Source organism: Eurytemora carolleeae, unplaced genomic scaffold, assembly GCF_000591075.1.
Source record: "Eurytemora carolleeae unplaced genomic scaffold, Eaff_2.0 scaffold787, whole genome shotgun sequence".
In the NCBI taxonomy this organism is placed as follows: Eukaryota; Metazoa; Arthropoda; class Copepoda; order Calanoida; family Temoridae; genus Eurytemora; species Eurytemora carolleeae.
Genome location: NW_019396945.1, coordinates 69,211 through 84,547, shown reverse-complemented (window position 1 = coordinate 84,547; position 15,337 = coordinate 69,211). Strand labels below are relative to the sequence as shown.

General features: G+C 33.8%; 1 protein-coding gene across 1 annotated transcript; it reads left to right on the top strand.

Moving 5' to 3' along the window:
* Window positions 1–4,138: 4,138 nt before the first annotated feature.
* Window positions 4,139–12,656, top strand: LOC111710388 (flocculation protein FLO11). The gene is made up of 8 exons (XM_023484469.1): window positions 4,139–4,153; window positions 5,421–5,562; window positions 7,100–7,286; window positions 9,197–9,247; window positions 10,665–11,041; window positions 11,386–11,419; window positions 11,863–12,175; window positions 12,432–12,656. The coding sequence occupies exons 1-8, from the start codon at window positions 4,139–4,141 to the stop codon at window positions 12,654–12,656; spliced, it is 1,344 nt and encodes a 447-aa protein (XP_023340237.1).
* Window positions 12,657–15,337: the final 2,681 nt, after the last annotated feature.

Sequence of the window (15,337 nt, the reverse complement as noted above, 5' to 3'; positions counted from 1 at the left end):
AACAAATAATACTATTAATTAATTGATAATAAGTCTTAATTTAGAAAATTAATCAAAAATGAGTCTTAATAAATATATATTCAGTTTAGCACACAGATATTTTAATTACAATCATTATTCTTTGTTACCCACACCGTTGATTGGGTCCCTTACTCTTACTTAAAAATCGATGATAATTTTGCTAATTTCTTCTTTAAAACTAAAACTAAACACAAGTGATCTATATTTAAATTCACATTTAAAAGGCCAATAATCTGTTTAAATGTATTGAATATAACCCTAAAACTCTGAATTGTTAGTTACCAGATTACAAGTTCAGGGGGTGGAGGTAATTTGACCCAACACCGAAAAGAAGAACAGCTGCCGGAGACCATCACTGCAGGCTGATAGGACCATATTTTATTTCAAGAAGGAATGTACTTACTTAATCCTAAAGCTTTTCTTGGTGTAAATCAACTCTAACCTGCACCGGTGCAACAAGGTTTACACGGTCAGACTTTATGATTCATATAGGTTGAATTTACCTTCACTAAAGGGGCAGATTTGCGTGTAGTAAATAGATTTTATGATACTATTGTGTACTTTTTATTATTCTTCCTCACTTCATCGTGAATTTCATAATGAACGTGCTATAATGTAATCATCGTTCTATAATGTTGAATTAGCTGTACAGCAGCGTGCTATAAAGTTTTGATTGCATTGTTCCCGGATTTTCTCCAAAAAAATTAGGATATTTCCAAAATATTTTTTTACAATTGAAATGAAATAAAATTGAAATCAACTTTTTTTGACTCATGCTTTGTTTCAAAGCTTATTAGATCTAGAAATAGCAATTGAAATAAGACAAGTACACAAGCGTTTTCATGAAATTACCTATAGCACTATTATTTTGGCACGACGTGCTATAAAGTTTTTGGACTTAAATTTTCACTACATCTCGAAGGTTCTCGCCTTTTAGATTATATTATATATGATATATATTAAAAAGCCTTGAACCTTCTCGATAAAGAGAAAATTTCTGTCCAAAAACTTTATAACACTGCGAACCAAAATATCTGTGTTATAAATAGTTAGGGATTAGAAAATCAGAGTTTGTGACAAAGACTCAATTCCTTTCATATATACATATAGTGAGTAAAGTAAATGGAAGGAGCGGAGTTAATATGGATCAAGAGCAGAGTAGGTTGAGAGAGATAAAGAAGTGTATAGATTGGAGAAGTATAAGGAACTTAAAGGACTGAGGGAAGTGAATTACAGGGAGTTTAAATGAATGAAGGAAGGAAGTAGAGTTAGAGTGATTAAACAGAATGGAGGTTGGTGATGTAGGGAGTGAAGGAAAAATGGAGGAGGAGTTGATATATGGATGACGGGTTTGATTGACTAGTATGTGGTGGAAAAAGAAGAGAAGAGATTGCAGTTGTAGGAAGCAAAGTAAACAAAGAAAGGGGAGTAGATGTTCATGAAGGAAGGCAGTATAAAGCTAGAGAGAGGAAGTGTGGAGGTTGGAGATTTAGGGAGAACAGGAAGTGGAGGTTTGGAGTTAATACGGATGACGGGAGATGAAAAAGGGATATGTGATTGGAGAAATCTTTGAGGTAGGGATTGAAGTAAACGGAGAGAGTAGAGTTGATAAGGATGACGGGGGAGGAAGAGTTAGTAGATGAAGATGGATAGGGAAGTGGGAATATTAGAGTATTATATTAAAATATTAGGAAGTATATATTAGACGAAAATTGTGCACGGAGGAGTTAATATGAATGAACTTATGAAGTAGTGAGGGGAAAGGATTTGGAAAGACTAAAAAATATGAAAATTGAAAAAAACTAAAAGTAAAATTTCGCCACCATCTTATTGCATAAGAAGTTACACGACTAAAAAGCTCAAGTTTGCAGGACTGGCGCCATGACAAACTCCTGAAATACAAACTCCTGAATTACAAACTCCTAAAATACAAACTCCTGAATTACAAACTCCTGAAATACAAACTCCTGAAATACAAACTCCTGAATTACAAACTCCTGAAATACAAACTCCTGAATTACAAACTCCTGAAATACAAACTCCTGAAATACAAACTCCTGAAATACAAACTACAGAAATTCAAACTACAGAAAGCTAGACAAACTCCTGAAAGTCAAACTCGTGAAAAGACAAACTCCTGACGAGCCAAACTTCTGACGAGACAAACTCTTGACATGACAAACTCCTGAAAATATAAATTTCTGAAATATAAATGTACCAGTTGGTTTCATCAACTTTATTTAGAATTACTGGAAAATGAAAAAGTTATTGGGAGTTCATAAATTCAGATTTCAAGATGGGAGCTTCCAGAGACATGGAGGAAGAGGGGGGTCCCCCCCTCCCAAAGTGTACTGTACAGAGTCCCATGGCAGTGTAGATTTAGATTTCGGTTTATAGGTTTCACTATGGTTTAGACTGTGCTGTGGTTCACCCTATTGTTCGGTTTGTTTAGATGTTTGATTGTGTTTAAATTGTGGTCCACCATATTGTTTGATTAGATTAAGTTGTGGTCCACATTACTGTTTGATTAGTTTATATCGTGGTCCACATTACTGTTTGATTAGTTTATATCGTGGTTCACATTAATGTTTGATTAGATCATGGTCCACATTACTGTTTGATTAGTTTAGATTGTGGTCCACCATACTGTTTGATTAGTTTATATCGTGGTCCACATTACTGTTTGATCAGTTTAGATTGTGGTCAATATTACTGTTTGATTAGTTTAGATTGTGGTCCACATTACTGGTTGATTAGTTTAGAATGTGGTCCACGATACTTTTTGATTAGTTTAGATTGCGGTCCACATTACTGTTTGATTAGTCTATATCGTGGTCCACATTACTGTTTGATTAGTTGAGATTGTGGTCAACATTACTGTTTGTTTAGTTTAGATTGTGGTCCACATTTCTGTTTGATTAGTTTATATCGTGGTCCACATTACTGTTTGTTTGAGTTGGAATCAGGTCCATAGATTCATGGTTGATGTGAAAATCAGGTTTATGTCGACATTATGCACTTTTGCAGTTTTAATTCACAGTGTCCTTTGTTCATTTCATGTTTCTCACGTAGAGAGACCAATTTTGAAATTATATTAGAATAGCCCGGGAACCCAGTGTTGCCCGGCCAGGGTACTTATAGTTACTTCCGCTGTTTACCCGCACTTTTTCGTAAATTACAATTTTAGCTATAATAGTCAACCCACTTAACTTAGAATCTCAAAACCAAGTTAAGAACATTCCCGTGGTTCTCCCGTGTACCCCCAAAAGTTGAGGCAGATCGGTAAGGAGGTTCATGAGTTATGATCGAACAAATAAACAGACAGACAGACAAACAGAGATTTTAACTTTATATATATAGATTAAATCTATTAGATGATGAATTTGCGGAAATCAGAGTTCTTCGCGCCCCTCGTCCAACCCTCTACGTCACTTGAATATGGGTTGAGCAGCTCGAGTAGTCTTCCTGGTTGTAATTTAGATGTTTATCCCACAGTGAAGGTTTACTTTGAGATTTAACCTTTTCAAAACACTTCTAGAGAGTCTGCTTGATTTTAACAGTTTTCGGGTGAATATAATATTTAAATCCAGTAACTGTTGTTTATATTTAAAAATAATTCAAAGTTTTAAATATTTAAATTTACAGCATTGCAATTTAAAGTTTCTCTTAATAAAAAAAGAGTCAAAACAGATTATGTTAAGGTTTGAAAACAGTCCCTTTAAAGTAAATATTGAGATTGAAGCGAGAAGATGTAAATGAGGGGACTTATGTTCATTTAACATCCTATATGTTTAATTAGAAGGATATAATTTAATTCTTACACTAATTGTTACTGATTAATTAACATAGCTAGTCCATATTTTAGATTTGTCAGAGCAATCTCAGGGTTGCAAAAGAAAAACTCTCATCTGTCATTTTCTTATCTTTATACTTTTTCATCCTAATTTCGGTATACACTTGTAGCCCCCACAACCTACCTTCCTATACAGTATTAGCTCCTGAAATGGCTAAGCCTAAATGTAGAGTAAAGGAACCATCTCTTCTTCCTATACACTACTATCCCCTGAAATGACTAAACGTAGAGTTAGTAAAGGTAGCAGGAAACTTCAGTTTAAGAATGCAAGCTCTGAAGGTAACTTCCGTATTTCTGAACCTGTTAGAATAGTTAAACCAGATCTATACTCATGCATATCAGGGAGTTAGAGGACTTGACATTTAGTTTTTAGATGTTTCAACTCATGAGTTTACAGTGTACATTTAGAACAAGCAACAGATACAGGGTTACTCAAAAAGATTGAGTCTTTATAAGAACAACCTGATCCTCCAATTAAAGAGGGACATACCCGATTAACAAACGCAATCTTCAAACCTTTAGCTGATCAATAATGTGAAAAAAGCGTATTTTTGTAGCTTCAACTGTGTTCAAATCTGATTATTCCTACATTGTTTTTCTGCTGTAGAATAGCGCAAGACACTTTTGTAGAGTAAATCTAATCAGATGTTTTCAAAATTAAGAACATTCCTAGTTAATACTTGATCAGACTAAAGGACATACAACTTTCTTTTTTAACGGAGGGTCATTTAAAATTACGTTAATACACTCTTTCTGACTAGAATATGACTTTAAATGTTTAGGAAATAATTCGGAAAAGAAAGTATCAATTGTTAACAATGTGCATAGAAACAAAAATGAATAATTAAATAATTCCGTAAAGCTGTCTTTGGCTTTGTAATCACGCATTTAAAAAATTGTTTAAAACGATTGTCGAAATTATTTCAATCAAGAATCCTTGATTTCAATTGACTCTGCATTCCAAAGTTACGTGTGTCCGATTCGGATTTGGGTAATGTTACATCGTCTATACGCAATATCTCCCCTACTGAATTTCCGACCTTCTAACTTTCCGACCTACTGCAATATCGGACCTACGTCAGCTGTTTATTTTTGTATTATTTGAGGGTTAGGTTAGGTTAAGACAATTAATCTGGGCCGAGCGCCGCGGCTAGGACAGGCTAGGGGGCCGGGCGCTGCGGACACATGTCCATATCGCAGCTGTAAAACCACGTGCTAGTAGGTCGGATGTGTTGTATAGCGGATTTGGCGTAGGTCAGAAGTGGAGTATAGCGGATATGTGTAGGTCGAAAAATACACCATCCTTTCAGCCCTTCAGCCCTTTATCTATAATGTCGTCTTCTGTCATGAAAAGAAAAATTCTCTCAATTTCCTTCTTCGTCTCTGCTCCGCCAAGAACTTTACAGCAGATTGCAAATTATCAATTTTCAGATAAAAAAGGAAAATCAATCATTTTAACTCACATAAAGTTGTACTGTGATATGAATCGCGCATACAACTCATGAATTTAAGGCTCACGTGAAATTACGTTAACTGTTCCTTTAAGGTTGTTGTGCTGTTGTTGTTGCTGGAGGACGGGTTGGGTCAAGAGGAGACGGAGGAGGAGCAGATCAACAAGTTCAACAAGCTCCTTAAGGAGTTTGGGTTCTCAGCATCTATCCAGCAAAAATTAGATCAAACAAATTCAGGTTCAGTTTAGATTCTTCTAAAGAATAATATAGAAGGTCAAACAAATGCAAAAGTCCTGAGGATAAATTATGAATATTTTGATAACATTTTTCGCCCCGTGCTCTTTGACTCGTCCTTTGGAAAAAAAGTAACCTTCCTTGATTATAATATTCCATGGGTCAGGTTAGGTTAAGATAGATAGATAGATAGATATTAATGGGAGTTGGTTTCAGGAATCTTTAATAAAAATGCAGAGAACGTTAAGGGATGATTCTTTTGATGTACCGTCTCTTTTTTACCGTCTATGGGTTGTATGTACTGGGATGATGAGACTTTAATCTTTAAATTGCATATTTTATGATTTGACAAAGAAATAACCTAGTTTACAGCTACACAGAATCATGAATATAAAGAAACACATAAAATAAACTCAATACAGTCGTCTCTGACCTGTAATACTGTACACAACTTGCTCTAGCTTTGTAAAAGTCAAGTCTGTTCTTCAAATATAACGGAGATATCGGAGACATCGTATTCATTAAATAGATTTAAAAGAAATTAAGTCGTTGCCACAAACTCAAATATTCGAATCCTATTGGTGTAAACCTGTGATATTTCATATACGTAGATAAATTAATGTCACAGAGTTCAAAGTTTGAAATATCTACGATTTTCAACATTGGAGTTTAAAGATAAAGAGATTAGAAAATCAGAGTTTGTGTCAAAGAATGAATTCTTTTGTTTCAGATTTAAAAACAACCCACCAAAAAGTTGCAGCGTATAACTCGTGTACATTTATTTAGAAAATATATTTGGTCTGTTTTGACTCTTTTCAATTATTGAGATTTGTTTCTGTCATATTCAAGTTTGCCATAATTTTCCGGAAGATTATACAGGGTGTCCCAAAAAACATGGGAATTCAGTGACGAATTCGATATCGTCTTTGTTATGAATTAGCATTGTAATACCTAATTTCAAAAGCCATAATATTATTATGTCTGCTAGAGTTTATTTAATGAAAAGGGTAAAAGACTGCAAAGATGTGTCTATAATGTCTCCGCAAGATGAACAGTGAATACGGACAAGTTTACTCTGTTTGTATACTGTAATTTGCTGTCAAAACATAAACAAACAAAATGTAAACATAGCAGACGAAACTCTTACAGATTACAGCTTTCTCAGTAGGCATCACTATACTAAATCAAAGAATTATTTGAAAAGACGATATCGAATTCGTCACTGAATTCCCATGTTTTTTGGGACACCCTGTATCTATATTATAATAAAGAAAATTGTTTTATGAAATTAAAATGTTTGATCTTTGTTTTGAGAAATCTTTATTTCTAGAAATGAATTTTAAACCATTAAATAAAATAAAATTTAATGTTGTAAATACTAAAAGAAATTCTCTTTAAAGAATAAGAAACGCAGGAGAAAAAGAATGAACACTCAAATTTTTATTTTTTTATTCTGGGATTTGCTATCTGACACATTTACCGTAAATAATAAAACATTACTCCGATTTAGATTTCTTAATTGATTAAACTGATATTTCAGCCCGTAAAGAAGAACCCTCTTTTTCATCCTCTGAATCAGGACGGATACCTCCAGGTTCAAGGTCCGGAGCAGGACGAATACCTCCAGGTTCAAGGTTCGGAGCAGGAACTACGGAGAGATTACCCAACCTGGAACCAACTCAGGCTGCCACCTTTGTTGTGCCAACCACGCCCTTTACTCCGACCAGGTATTGCACATAGATCCAAATGAAAAGTTGCATCAATTTACGAGACCGGGTAGACTTTGAAGTATCGCAACGCCTTAGCCTTTAATCTTACCTCCCTAACTCACTTATACCTTTTTTGTAGGCCTAGACATGTACAATTGTTTTAGCTTTAGTTTTTAGTAGTAATTTGCAAAATTCTCATTTTTTCGTGTGAGCTTACAACCTTAATGCATCACTGTGATTAGTTTGTTTGTGTCTGATAGAGCCCAAAAATGAAAATAAAATTACGGAGAAAGAATGAGATCAATTCCTGTAATATATTTTAAGGTTCGTATTTTTGAAACAACCTAAAAACGAGGAAACAATTGTTAATTTAAGTAAAGAACTGCTGCACAGGTTCAGTACAGGGGCTTCAGATGAGGGGGGCGAAGCGAACACAATGAACTTTTTTACTGTTAATGTTAAAACCAATAACATTCAAGACTTAAGTTTTGAAAAACCATCCAGTTCCGATTTGGCATTATTGCGCGTAAAGAATATATCAGGACAATTAACGACTAGAAAATGCAACATTTTTTTTGCATTGGGGTTCATTGTTTTCCATGCCGAGACACATGATTTTGATCTAAAATCTATAGAATGAATTTAAGCACAGTCCCTTTTTCAGAGCTTATAATCAGAAACAAAGTCCTTCTGTGCAACAAAATAAGTTTTTTTTCTAAACAAATCATATGTGAAATAAAAATTAGAGTAGTTACAAGGTTGCAAAGTCGTATCAGTAATTCTGAATAAAATGAATTTCTTTCCTATGTAGAAACCAGAATATCTGTAGTAAATGCCCTACTCCATAAGGGTTTCTCAAACCTGGATCAATCCAGGTTCACCTCAATCTCACTTTACTATCAATGTCAAACCGGACACGATCTCTTGAGCCATCAATGTCAAACACGGACACAATCTCGTAAACTACTAAAATGCCACAGACCGGCACCAATGTCATACACGGACACGATCACGTAAACTATCAATGCAAAACACTGGACACGATCTTGAGCTATCAATGTCAAACAAAGACACAATGTCATAAACGATCAATGCTGAAAACTGGGCACGATCTTGAGCTTTCAATGTCAAACACGGACACGATCTCGTAAACTATCAATTATCAATGCCAAACAATGGGCATGATATTGAGCTATCAATGTCAAACACAGACATGATCTCGTAAACTATCAATGCCAAACACTGGGCAAAATCTTTAGCTATCAATGTAAACTATCAATGTCTCAACTCGGATACAATGACATTTACTTGCTTGCCAAACGAGGAACGATTACTTCTCTCAACGTAATCTAAGTCATGAGTATCTTCCAACTTACTTGTATTTAGATTTTCATGTTAATGGTTAAGTTAATATAGGTATTTACAAGATTGGGGTGGATATATATAAGCGTAGTTAAGCCAATCATTGACGTAGTTATAAGTTAATCACAATACAGGTTTTGACTTATTTACAGACGTAGCTAGGCTAGGTTAATCGCATTACAAGTTTTGCGTAGTTAATAAAAAGCGCATTTAAATTTACAGACAATGTACAACGTAATTTATCAAGGTATGTTCAGGTTAATAAATATGGGGATTGCTACGATATGGGCTTCATATCTAGGGAAAAAACATGTAAGGAAGGTTTTGCATTAAATCCAAAGAAAGAGAGAAACTTTGAAAATATCAATATTTAGACAAACTTGTCAAAATTGTTGATTTAAATTCAGATTTGAAATTAAAATAATCACAAACATTCTGTATATGTGTATGTTTTTCCATTCTCGGTTTTCAATATGGCGAGATAGTTAGTTTACTTTCAACGTTAAGACTGTCTCACAAAAATTCCCCCAAAGTGTTAAAACTATACTGAAATAAATTTGTTTCAGACGTGTGTCAAATTTTCAAGCTTCGGCGCCACGCCGTTCCCCACAATCCAGGTAGAGAGCTTAAAAAGATTGTCCCCGTAATTTTAGCTGTAAAAATTATTAAGAAATTCTTGTATTTTTACCAGAAAATTGATCATCTCCAACTGTGATTGTTTACTTCATTGTTTACTTTAAAAGAAACCGCTTTTTGACTTACTAAAAATCAAAGCTCGGGGTTAAGATGAAGGAATTGAGTCTTTGCCACAAACTCTGATTTTCAATCCCTTCATCTTTGCAACCCACTTCAGTAGACTTTAGATAGTTCAGCGATTTAGGGATTAGAAAATCAGAGTTTGTGGCAAATACTCAATTCCTTTGTTTAAGGCTTAGGTTCTTAGTTTTTTTTTATTAACTGGTATATTTTGTGTTAAAAACCGTGAAGCTAACAACGCAATTTTGAAGATTAAGAATTTATTTAAATGTTTAACAAGTTTTATCCGGATTAGATTTTCTTATTTATTCATAATGGAATTGTTGAAGAAATTCCAAATGTTCAGAGGACAAGTTTTAGAAGGCTTACTGAGAATCGCGGGAGAACCTAAAGAAAACCCTGTCGGACCCCCACCAATACAAGCAAATCAACAAAATTCGGTAAATTTTGGACAAACTGGCGGCTTAAGGGGAAACCCTGCACCCTTCACAGGCACAGAACAAGAAGGAAACCCTGGTTTGAATAACTCTGACAATGTTGATTATGAGTAAGTATTTAAGACGGATTTAAAATTTAGTTTTAACGACTTTAATACTCTTTATATTTCTTACTTTTATATATTTTAATTACGCGATTATCCGTCTTTATTTGTGTTTTTTTTAATTTCATTTTGATTTAGATTTTAATTCCTGAAGAATGACATGATTAAACAGCACTAACGTGGCTCCAATTCTATCGATTCTATCAAAAGTAATTAAATCCTGAAAATGCATGGCGTACTTTTTTCTGTTTTTAAATTAACTGTCAACAAAACTTGAAGTTATCTTCTATTTAAAGTGTGGTATCCTTTGCATAAGTCAAGGAAGATTTAGATATTCTCTTTTTAACCTGAGCTGAAAACTTTAGAATGAAATATCCAATTGGAAGATAATTTTGCTTCTCTGGAGTTTAAATTCATGTGGAGAACAAGCAATATTTAAACTGGATATTAAGAAAAAGAGTGGTTTAAGCCTTAATCCTGATATCCACCATTCTAAAGTTTTCAGCTCTGAAAATTGATGATAATAAATATAACATAATTTGACATTTTTAGATAAAAAAACCAACCACACATTTACAGTTGTGAAAATAAAATGAACATTCCACTCTTTAAGCGAATTTGCTCTCTTTACGTCTACAATCCCTTTAATTTATAAATTCGTCCAACCTTTTCCTTTAATTCCCTTCTTCAAATTTTTCTTTGTCATTCTAATTCCATCCCTTTCCTTTCTACTCTAGGTTTGAAGAGGAGAATAGTAGGTTTGTTGTAAAATCAAGAGCTAGACAGTTTTCCTCTCTCAAACCTTCTTCTTCTAGATCTAATCCTTCTCCTTCTAAACCTAGTCCTTCTCCGTCACAACCTAGTCCTTCTCCGTCACAACCTAGTCCTTCTCCGTCACAACCTAGTCCTTCTCCTTCTTCTTCTTTATCTAATCCTTCTCCTTCAAGATCCAAACTTTTATCCCCTCGATCCAATTCACAACGAACCCAATTCAATGTTCCACCAACCCAATCCCAACCAATCCAATCCCGACCCCAACCAACCCAATTTCAATCCCAACCAACCCAATCCAATTCTTTCTCCGTGTTCCCAACTCAACAAAATATAAATTCCGGTAAAAAAAGAATCTTTCAACATTTAAATTGCAGTATCATGCTTGACTTTATTATACGATATAATAAAAAAGTATAGTCAAAAAGTTTCTAAAATATTATTGTAACAGGTTTTACGTGGCTTAAACAAACGTTATGCGTCATGACTGTTTGTCGTCGTTCTCTCTTCTCTTCATAGTCATTTTGTTCTATATCTGTAATAACTTTGCCTAAGCCATGATATAAAAATCTATTTCATTCTTTAAACAAATCTTTAAAAGAATCGTTCTTGCTAATTTAGCTATCCATTAATTTTGTTTATTAAAAGAAATCAGATTTGTAAGGATTAATCTTAAACGTTTATCAGGTTCTTTGGGTGATCTAGGAGAAGAATCAATTAGGTAAAATTGTTTTTAAATGTTTTAGAAATAATTTAAAGTTATTATATATATGTACTTTGTTTGTCTGTTTGTCTATTTGTTTGTTTGCATCCAATAAACGTCAAAACGGCTGAACCGATCGTGCTCAAATTATGTGAGACCTCACATGACCGCAGGGAAGGTTTATCAAAATCTCAAACATTAGCCTCCAACAAAATCCACGAAATTTTTTTTTTATAAAATTCGCGAACTTTTTGTTTTCGTTTAATATTTAATACAAAGAGAAAATGTTCACAGCTGAAATAGAAGATGGGCGCTAAGCGCCCTGAAAGTCTGGTTTCATAAACTTTTCTACCAAGTTAAAAATAATATAAACATTGTAAAAAAGTGTTTAACAACAAAATAGGTTGAAAATAGATTTTTGTTTCATTAAAAAAAGAGATGAGCAGTTTATCCTTTTCTAGAAATCCTGAATTGAAAAACTCGCGATTGGATCCTGCTGTGCGGAGAATCAGTGCAGCTTCATCCGTCCTACTCAATCCAACCCTACAATCTGCAATCAATGAACCTACTGATTCTAATGAAAACAAAGTTATCTCCTCGTCCTCGCAAACCAGCTCAAGTAGGTTACTGGAGCAGGGCAGAGAGGTAGAGATTAGGACGGAGTCTGCCATTGATCAGTTGAACAGGATCCAGGATGAGTTTGCTCCGGGTACCCGTCTAGTAGGGGAGGAGAGAAGAGGGTTCAACTTTAAGAAGGGAAATAAAAAAGAGCAGGTAAACTGAAGAACTAGACGTAGCTTATAGGAATTGCAACGAATTACGTAACCTTTTTTTTACAGCTCGTGATTCAAATACGTCGCCTAAATTTCACTAGATTAGGAAATTCATTTCGCGGACCGTACCGTTTGAACTTATATAGTCCATATTTGTACTGTACAGCTTGCACTAGCTGATTAAAAGTCGGCCCGATATTTGAAAGTTAAAATAAACAAGAGTTTACAGTGACTCGTAATTTTTGAATATTTTCTAGGAGAATGGATTGAAAGAAAAAGAAGCAAAAGAGGTGAGAAGTAATTCAGTTTCTCAATCCAGAGATTCGGATAAAGATGAGAATGAAGAGAATAAGAATGAAGGAAGGAAGGAGAATGAGAAAGAATACAGCTGTAGGAAGATATGTGATCTCTTGATATTTGAAATATATCAGGTTTTGGGGGGAAATGTTTGCGGGTGCCACGGTCTACAAGGGCAAAAGTGATTGTGATATTTAAGGCATGATCAAACTTGTAAACATAAAAATAAATAAATGAATTTCTCTCCGACATCCTGTGATCGGAACCCATCTAAAATATTTTTCTAAAATTTAAAAGTTGTCAGAGTGGATTTTGCGATTAAGCGTTGGTAGATTTGTTTTAACTCAGAATACATGTCAACTAATTTGAGAAAAATTTCGTTTTCGTTTTTATATTTCACACTTTTGACGTCGTTTATAACTTCTCTGTTGCAACATATTGTACTTAATAATCTATTTGAGTTTCCCTTTCTATTTCGCAGATTTTCATAAAAATAAATTGGACAATTGTCGCTCAACACAAGTTTTTAAACTTACAAAGCTGAAAGAATTTTCTTGGAGACCTGATGCTTTTTTGCAATGTTCACAATTCTCAAGATCATTTTATATCCTTCTGTCACTAACAATCTTAATTTCTTCTTCAAACCTAATCTGTTTATGCAACTGTCTTGTCTTATTATTATTTTTTCGCGGATTTTCAAAATTTTACGAAAATCAAATTTTTATAATTCTAATGGTTGATCCTTTAATGCTCCCTCCCCTAGTTTAGATCCTACTGGCTGATCCTTCAATGCTCATTCACCTAGTTTAGATCATTTTGTTTAATCCTTCTCCTAATATAGATCCTACTGGTTGATCCTTCAGTGCTTCTCTCCTAGCATATGATCCTACTGTTTAATCCTTCATGGTTTAAATAATACCTTGATCCTTCAATACTTCCTCCCTAGTAGAGATCCTACTGATTGATCCTTATTCTCCTTTTCCTTGTATAAATCCTACTTGCTGGTCCTTCAATGGTTTCTCTCCTGTGAAGAGATAAAAGGATATATATTTTCTAATTATCTTAAAATAAACAATATTTAACGGGTTACAGGACTTTTAAATGAATTGCTCTAAATTATAAAGAGGACTAATCTAAACAGGAGGGGAAGGGGGCGGGACTAGACCGACAATCTGAGTATAATCCGTCCCAACCAACCCCTGCTGGGTCGGAGAATATACTCCTGGTGTGCAGGGGACCCGGAGAGAAGGAAATCTTAATCCTGAACCTTCAACCAATCTTATTCCCACGAGTTATCCATAATTATAATCTAAATAACATAATATAGACATAGCTAGTGATTATTCCTTCACCAACTTTGTGGCCTGTACAGTGTACACTATATTAGGTTTATGCATGACTAGAACTTTATCCAAGGGGTTCATTCACGGTGCAAACAGCACAATCACAGCATTTGTTAAGATCGTAACTCAGCCAATAAATCTTTTTGAATTTAAATTTGATTATCATGGCAAGCTGTGACGAAAATATAAGCTGCGTTCGGTTTTTCCCTAGTGGTATGCATTTTCTGAAAAATTATCTCTAAAAATTTTTTCGATGCGTGATGAAGTTGTGAGTGGAGCGCGAAAAAGATTTAAATGTTGCTGTATCCTATTTTTAACTATTGAAAGATAAAAAAGTTGATGAAAATATATAAATATTACGAGGAAGATGGGCATAAAAGTTATGCTGTTTCAGTCTGAAAGTGGTCTTTTAAAACTTTAAAGTTAGGAGAAGTATTAACGAAGAAAATGTCAACTTAATCAAAAATAGGAAAGAGTATTATTACACAGTTAATAAATCAGTGTTTTCATTTAAATTTGATGAATGAACATCTGCCATGACCACAGAAGCAATTGTCAAAAGGAAAAAGCGGGATGCAAGATGAAATTCTCAAAACATAGAAATTGGAATTTTAAAAAATGTTTAACATTTTCTCCTCCGGTCTCAGCTATAACACCAGTCCAATCTTTAATAATTTTTAAACAACTTTATCTATCTATCTATTTATCTATCTATTTATCTATCTATCTATCTATCTATCTACCTATCTATCTATCTTTCTATCTATCTATCTATCTATCTATCTATTTATCTATCTATTTATCTATCTATCTATCTATCTATATTCTTTATATTATTTTATTTTTACATATTTATCTATCAATTTTTATATATCTTGATCATTTACGTATAATCTGTCTATCTAATTATCTATCTATCTATCTATCTATCTATCTATCTATCTATCTATCTATCTATCTATCTATCTATCTATGACTGTAATAACAAATAATTCCTTGTGACAACATTATAAGTATTCTTTCAATAGAATACTTAGAGTTGAATACAGAATAGTCAGTAATCAGTCTCTAATCCTCTCAATTCATTTGTTCACGACCAAACCAAACCTTTAATCAGATATTAATCATTAAATATATATAATATAAATATATTTAAACAAGTATGCAGGATGTCTCAAAATATTTAAACATTCCAAAGGCCGAATTTAAAGAATTTGAGACGCGGCTCAACTCATGGTTGGTTCCACTTAAAATTGTATTCAATGTTTCAAGATTTAAGTCGGCGCTCAATTAAACCCGGTTTTGGCGAATTTGAGACGCGGCTTGAATTCATTAAATTCGCACTCAATCTGTGTAAACGTATAGATAAGAATGTTAAGGAAAAAGAAAACTCGATGTGTTTAAGGAACCATCATTGTAATGTCAAAATATCTTCCGTTTAAATTGGGGAATGCCTCTAGCTGATTATCAATGTCTCCCTTTAAACCTTTATCTGATCAATAATGTGGAAGATATCGTCGTTT